Source organism: Peromyscus californicus, unplaced genomic scaffold, assembly GCF_007827085.1.
Source record: "Peromyscus californicus insignis strain IS unplaced genomic scaffold, ASM782708v3 Scaffold_14__1_contigs__length_90479793_seg_2, whole genome shotgun sequence".
In the NCBI taxonomy this organism is placed as follows: domain Eukaryota; kingdom Metazoa; phylum Chordata; class Mammalia; order Rodentia; family Cricetidae; genus Peromyscus; species Peromyscus californicus.
The window spans coordinates 42186934-42194902 of record NW_026294436.1 but is presented as its reverse complement, the minus strand read 5'-3'; the positions used below and the strand labels follow the sequence as shown (position 1 = coordinate 42194902).

General features: G+C 38.2%; 2 protein-coding genes across 6 annotated transcripts in view; one reads left to right on the top strand and one right to left on the bottom strand.

Moving 5' to 3' along the window:
- Ralgps2 (Ral GEF with PH domain and SH3 binding motif 2) overlaps positions 1 to 7969 on the top strand; it is a 153201-nt gene that overhangs the window by 108639 nt on the left and 36593 nt on the right. The window lies entirely within an intron of this gene.
- On the bottom strand, positions 4477 to 4958 carry LOC128109837 (cytochrome c, somatic-like). The gene has a single exon (XM_052737298.1). The coding sequence runs from the start codon at positions 4941 to 4943 to the stop codon at positions 4626 to 4628; it is 318 nt and encodes a 105-aa protein (XP_052593258.1). The 5' UTR covers positions 4944 to 4958; the 3' UTR covers positions 4477 to 4625.

Below are 7969 nucleotides of genomic sequence, written 5' to 3'. Positions count from 1 at the left end.
CTAGCTTGTGCCAAGTTGACTTAAAACTAGCAATATAATGCCTATTATTGTCTCTTATAATGCCTTATATTGTCTATATAAGGCAGTAACAAGGCGAAATGGATAAAACATTGAGTCAAACAAATGAAATACCATTTTATACCTATAAATGGCACAAATTAAAATAGCGACTGTTGACACAGTGCATCAGTAGAAACTTTCACACTGTCAGTGTAAGTATGGATCCATAGAGCTCTGAAAAAAAGTACCATCTTCTGAAGCTGTAATGTTATACCTCACAGCATGAGCAATGCTTTGCTGGAGTGAGTGTATAGATGTACACACATACTAAAGAAAAATCTCTACATGTGTTCTGTACAAATATGTCTCTAGTAACCCAGAGGGAAGGAACTTGAAAGTCTGTAAAATAAAATGACTAAGTTGTAATATAATCATATGTCATTTTATTCTCAAGGAATTATGAAAGCATTTAAAATCAGAAATAAAATAGTAACAAAATAATGATGTAAAGTAGTCATGGAAGACCATATTTTAAAATTGTATTTAATAAGTGCTTACAAAATTATTTGGAATATAGCAAGCTTTTTTTTTACATTTATGGAGTGTGTGTGTGCGTGAGTGTGTTGCCCAAGAACCCTGGCACATGTGTGGAGGTCAGAGGATAACTTGCCTGAGTCAAGTCTCTCTGTCCACCAGGGGATAGAAGTCAGGTCCTTAGTCTTGGCCGAGAGTGCCTTTACCCACTGTATCATTTCATAGTCCCAACAAGCATTTTCCTAACTTTACAGATGTTGTTGGACTTCACACAGAAAAAAAAGTATTCGTTTCTTTTTCAAACTAGCAGGGATACATATATGTCCTTGAGGAAACTAGACTAGGCACAGCCTACTCCTGTATGCCCCACATGTCCACATGTACTCCTGCACCCCCTCCACATACTCCAGGTAATTGAGAGCCAGAAACAGAAAAGTTGGAGGCCAGACGAGGCTACATCATGAGTTCTAGACTAGCTTGACAGTCTACGTTACAAAGCAAGAACTCTCTAAAAAGGGGGGAAAATAAAAGGAATGTTCTTAAAATCCAGAGTAGTAGTTCCTTCTGGAGAGAAGCTGCTTGTAGTAAGATGCAGCAGGATTTGTTCAGTGTTAGTGATGTTGTATTTCTTTACATCTTTATTTAAGCACATCAATTCAGAATGAGCACATTTGAAATAATCTGGTCACATGGCAGTGGCTGTTAGCACTGTCATTGACTGTGGCAACCTGTAGTTTTAATGATAAGGTAGAACAGAAAAGTCAGCCATTTAGTGCCAGACTCAACATCCCACCTCTGCCTCAAAACCTTGTATGACCCGTCATCTGGGAATAACGTTTTCTTGTGGGTCCTTTGTGAGTGTGTCCTTTAGTCTTGTCTTTGTATGCTGTGGTGCTCTGACTGGTCTCTAGGGCTAGCACCTGTGGCATTTCTTTCAGCAGTCTCTAAGCTTTTCCAGGGATACTTGCAGTCCTTAAATTGATTGGTCTTTCACATACACTAGATATATAGGTTAAAGGTAACTTTTAAAAGATAAATTCGGCTGCTGAGATGGCTCATCAGGTTCAAGCACTTGCTGCCAACCCTGTCGAGCTGTGGAGTCCCAGCCCCAAGACTCCTCACATGGTAGGAGGAGAACCCACTCCGCAAGCTGTCATCTGACCTGCTTGGGCGCCACATGGCCTATGCATACCCACATGCATACCCACATACATACATACATGCCTGCATACCCGCATACATACATGCATGCATGCATACCCACATACATACCCACATACATACATACATGCATACATACCCACATGCATGCATACCCACATACATACATACATGCATACAGGAAAATAAATTTGTAATTTTTTATGCAAGTATAAAGACTATATGTGAAAATATTTATTTAAATCCTCAAATATATAAAAGAATCAGGAAGATACAACCATTTCAGTAGGTAATTCAAAGAAATACACATATAGGTAAAGAATACTGAAATGAGTGTACAAATAATTGCAAAATTAGTCAACAGTCACAGAGCATTAATCATTTACATACAATTCATCTGCATTGTTGTGGCCAAGAATGTCAACAACTTAAGAGTCTAAAACAGCTTAGTGTCTCTAAAAGTATGCGCTGGAGATAGAGGTACCTAGGAGTGCTTCTTCCCCTCATTCGAAGTCTGCCAGAATTTTTCCTGACCTATACAAACTGTGTGTGCATCAAATATTACTTCAAAACAGACTAGATTACAGGATAAAATACGTGCACTATTCTTTGCTCCCTTTGGGGATGTTTGTTGAAGGGGAGTTATTAAAGGAGGCAGCAAGGGGCCTTTCCGAGGAGAGTAGCAGATTGAAAGGAAAGACTGCTTTGATTTTACATAGGGTGAGACAGGAATGGGTATTGTGTCTGGGGCAGGCTTCTTCAGAGAGGAAGTGATAGAAAAGGCAGTGTAGGGATCTGGAAGGACACCATAATGGCTCCACCAAGAAGCATCATTTGGATTTGGAAAGGAGAAGGGAGGGTCATTTCCTGTAGGTAGGTAAGATTTTTCTTGGATAGTAATTTTGATTAGATGTGCTCAGCTCAGTAGACATAGTCCAGTGCTTGTTTGAGATGACTGCTCACTCACAAATGTAATACAGTTTGAGCAACACTGCATTGTTATAACTCTAGAAGAAAGACCATTACATGCTAAGTTTATTTGTTTTAAAACTGCATGTAAAGAATTTTCATCAGAGGTACTCAATTATAGTACTTGTTTTTTACTAATTTTAAGACATCATTAAGTTTAATGGTAAATACATGTAAGAATATGCTTTGATTTATACTTTATTTTAACACTGTTTTCAAATACTTATTTACCTTTTATGTATTGGCATTCATATAAAAGAGCACATAATGATCCAAATGCAAGTCAGAACAATGACTTCTAGGCTCTAAAACACTGTGCACAATTAAAAACAAGACAAAGTCAATGATGGCTTACTCAGTTTTAGCATAATTGAGAAAGTAACATCAAAAGACTCATGATGCAGCTAGTATACATTCTAAAGTTAACATTTTGTTCTTTATAAATTTTACTTTTTTATGGTTAATACCAGTAAACATAGTTCTTAAGTCTCCTTTTAATTTTGTATATAAAAATAAAGTATCCTTAGCATTTCTGAGTTAACTTGTTTTGCAAATTATTAAGAGAATTACTAGTCATAGACTTACAATCAGTGGCCAAATCACATGTGCACAGGGTGATGGACCGAATGCAGTGTTAGGTAAGGAATTAGAGGACAGTGCACTGAGCTGTGTCTAAGAGGTAGAACCTTAGTCATTGTGTTAGAGGAAGATGAGGAAGACTGTAGGTAGACCTGCTCTATCAGCGACGGTGCCCGTGCATGTCTCATGAACCTCACAGAAGGTGCAGAAGGTGCCTGGTCTTTAGGCAATGGTCTTACTGGCCTTCGTTTTACACATACTATAGGAATTCCAAGAAAACTGAAGCGTGTTTAGCCAGTTACTGATCATAAATGCTGTATATCTCATTTTTTAAAAAAAACCACCTCTAAATAGGAAAATATAAATTTCTAGTCTCTCAAGGGTGAAAGAAAGGGGGGGAAGGGAGGGAGGGAGGGAGGGAGAGAGAGAGAGAGAGAGAGAGAGAGAGAGAGAGAGAGAGAGAGAGAGAGAGAGGTTTCTACCATACTGAGTATAAATTGTAACGTTGATAGTTCTCTGGCATCATTTTTGGTGAAAGTGCAGGGTGGTACATGCTCACTGTGGCTCAGTGAGCAGTTCAGCAGCATGTAGATGTATTCTGTACCTACATTTGATGGCTAATTCTAGTTTGTGGTACATTTAACATGATACTTAATTCTGTTTCTTTCCTGAGAAGTTAAATTACTAGCCTTGAATAAAATTGTATTACACACTGATGTCTAGAAAGGCAGAGTGTGTGTGTGTGTGTGTGTGTGTGTGTGTGTGTGTGTGTGTGTGTGTGTGTGTGTGTTTGGCTTTTTTATACAGTGGGTGTTTATTTTTTTTTAAAGAAGTGCTAAATATTCTTTATTTGGTATTATACATAGATCACAGTAAGTGCCTTTCAATGGTGAAAGGCAGCATCCTTTGACAGGGAATTCTAATTAAAATGACATCATCAAGTCAAGAATAGACAGTTGCTTCCTGGCATTCCATTGCCTGTAACAGGCCAGTGAATACAAACTGAAACACAGGTGAATCTTCTTGTTTCTGAGAGAGTGACAGAATTTTCCCCGTGTTTAAACATATCCATATTCCCAGTTATATAAATTTAAATATAAAACCATTCAACAGGTTTGAGGTGACACCCCATCTTTGTGGAAAGTATAACTTTAATAAGTCCAATCTGGTCTTGAGAAAGGGAGAGCTATGATAGTGACTGGAATTGTTATTTTTTAAAAAGATCATATCCACTTTACTATAAGTCATTTTTACTTAAATCAGGACCATCCCAACAGAAACATTGTTAGCCATTCATGATCTGAATTTTGATGTATGAATTAAATTATGGTACACATTAAAAGCCATGAGACATTTGTTTTGTAATAAATAAGGCAGTGGAATTACTCATTAGTAGCCTTTTTAAGATAAGCTATTAGGTCTGCCCTTTCTCCCTTCTTCTTAATTCCAGCGAAGATCATTTTTGTTCCAGGGATGTACTTTTTGGGATTCTCCAAATACTCCATCAGGGTGTCCTCTCCCCAGGTGATGCCTTTGTTCTTGTTGGCATCTGTGTACAAGAATCCAGCCTCCTGACCTGTCTTCCTCCCAAACAGACCATGGAGATTTGGTCCAGTCTTATGCTTGCCTCCCTTTTCCACAGTGTGGCACTGGGCACACTTCTGAACAAAAATCTTCTTGCCTTTCTCAATATCACCCATTTTTATTTCGCTCCCGGGGGGATCAACACCACGATCACCACGACTGCTCTCTCTACAGTGAGTGTTTAAATCTGGGACAGTTCTACTCTTTCAGTGTCAGTAAGTGATCAGAGGTCAAGTTGTGAAAGTTAGAATAAATGTGAATACCAGTGCTAAACCTTACAGTAGAGTACACATTTCCTGAGTCTACCTGAGCATTTACAAGATAATTCAAAACAGTAACAGAAGAAAAACCGTATCAAATAAACAGTTTCTCCCAGTGAACTGAAAATGACCCTAATGTAGGCTGGGACGGCAGGATGAACCCTCGGATTCTAGATACTGTGCTTCTTTTGAGGGGAATTCTTTTTTGTTTGTTTGTTTGTTTTTTGTTTTTCGAGACAGGGTTTCTCTGTGTAGCTTTGCGCCTTTCCTAGAACTCGCTTTGGAGACCAGGCTGGCCTCGAACTCACAGAGATCCGCCTGCCTCTGCCTCCCGAGTGCTGGGATTAAAGGCGTGTGCCACCACCGCCTGGCCGAGGTGAATTCTTTGTTTCGGGCCTTCCCGTGTATATTGTATCTCAGGGTCTGGGGTTTTGGGTTTCTTTTGTTTTGGTGTGTTGTTGTTTTGTCTGTGGTTCTGATAATTGGGTAACTTAGAAGGGAGCTGCTTATTTACAGTAGAGCCAGGTCCCTTCGTTAGTGATTCCCTCACTCCTGTTAGCAAAACAATAACCATGTAAAGACTAGCAAGACCACTGGCAGATACTGTAAAAATACATGGACTTATTTCATCTTCAATTTAATCTTAAAACCCTGCATTTTAGTTGGGGCCTAGACAGAATGCAAACTATTCATAAACATGGACCACTCTTCACATAGGAAACCTTTGAAGCATCACTTCAAAAAGACAAATATCTCCTAATTTTTATATTAATATCTTTGCAGTTACCAGATGTCAGCTTTTGGAAATGTAGACTAAGTCTGCAGAACTAATGTTTTTGCTTTTTCAGATTGTTACATATTTGGTTATAAAATTCTAGCCGGGCATGGTGGCACATACCTTGGAATTCAGAGGCAGGTGGATCTCTGTGAGTTCGAGGACAGCCAGGGCTACACAGAAACCCTGTTTTGAAAACAAACAAACAAACAAAAATCCCAAAAATGTTATTTCAGTAATATACTTCTATTTTTTAAAAGTGATACAGATGTAATAGAGAAAATTTGATGTAGTCAGTCCATAATTACATAATTTTCAACTGATTTATAACCTTATATTTTGGAACTTTAATTAATTTATAACTGCCACATTTGCAGAAACACTACTTGGTAAAAGCAAACTGGTTTTGTGTTATGAACAGGGTTCATTTATTTAATTCATGTATGCTATTTGAGAAGGATTGTCAAATTTAGGGGAATTATTATAGCTTCATTCAGTTAATCTTAAATTTTATATGATATTCCTGTTAGAACTTAAGTACAACTGAGTCATAAAATTGTTGTCTGGATGTAAAGTGAAAATTTGCATTTCAATTTTACATTAAAATTTTCCCAAAATTGTTTTGGGAAAAATTATTCATGATATCAACTAAAACTATACAGAGTTTTCTCTTTTTCACGTTCAATAATCTATTTAGGACTTCGATAGAGTCGATTTCTAGTCTGTGGTTAATTTGGTCAGGTGATAATGTTAACTTTCAGGTTTATTTGCTGAAAGTCTATTTAAAGATAAGAAAACATAGGGCTTAAAACTCCTACATAGATTTCCATTTCAACACTTCATGGGGAAAAAATGTTTAAATAACTTGAAGAATACTGTAAAAACCAGTCTTGATCAGGAGTTGGTGAGGGAACAGGACGGAGAGGGGAGAGTGCTGGGAGGGTGAGCAGGCCTGCAGTGCCTTGTGCTGTATTGAGTACCAGCTCTTACCTAAGCATCACACAGGTTTTCTTTTCTTAGAAAACGAAATAGAGCAACTCAAAAATGACTTCATAGTCTTGAACAAATGAGATAGGAGCAAGCTCAAAGCAGTTCTACACTCATAAATGTTTGTAAGTTAATGGTATTGATAACATCAGCTTATAATAGGACGTGGTAAAGGTCGGGCTTCGAGGACTGGCTGTCCCCGACAGGTCCCAGAGTGGTGGCCCCGTTCTTTTCATAACTGTAGATTTCAGGGTCTTCTCTGTGAAAATATGCTAAGTAGTTTCTAAATTTCTTTCAGAAATTTATATGGAAACTAGGGACTAACTGACACTGAGCTAGACTGAAAAGGTAAAGGGTTTGAATTAACGGACTTGTATCTAGAAAGTAATGGAAGAAAGTGGCCAACAGGCAAGCCAGGGACTTGTGTAGAAGGCAGGGGCACAGGTCCTGAAAATTCGTGGATCAATAAGGTGGAAGTAGGGAGGTGGATATGTTTCTCTCCAGTGGCAGTTTTCTATATGAATAGTGAATTCTTGGAAATATTTTTGAAGTTGGAACCGCCTATGTTCAGGACTGATATGACCGAGAGATATATCATTCTTTCTGATTTCAGTTGATTAGGAAGTTGATTAGGAAGTTTCTGAAATCTTTTTTGTGACCACAAAAAAGATTTCAGAAACTCAGCTGCTGTTCTTTAAAACAAATAATGTACCTGTATTTACTCAATTGAAACACTCTTCATAGTTGAGACTATCAGCTCAAAGCAAGGGTATGAGATGAACTTCCCCATAGAAGGCACCGGCTGTGTTGACTTGTGGATGTTCCTTACATAAAATAAAGACTGGGAACTGGTAATGGTTGAAACCATGTAATTACCAAGACTCAGGGAGTAAAATGACTGTCTCTGCCAGGTCAAGAACTCAACCTCTTTGCCCTTTAGTGTGCCCTACAAAACTTTTGATTGCAGCCTTAATCTATGCTTGACAGACAACGTGGGGAGACTTCACAAGGAACTTAGATTTGTATGGCTTGACCCCCAACTCTAGAAACCTCAACTCCAAGAGACCATGCTATTATGTTAATATATTCTAACGAGGACATACTGGAAACATCTGTAAAT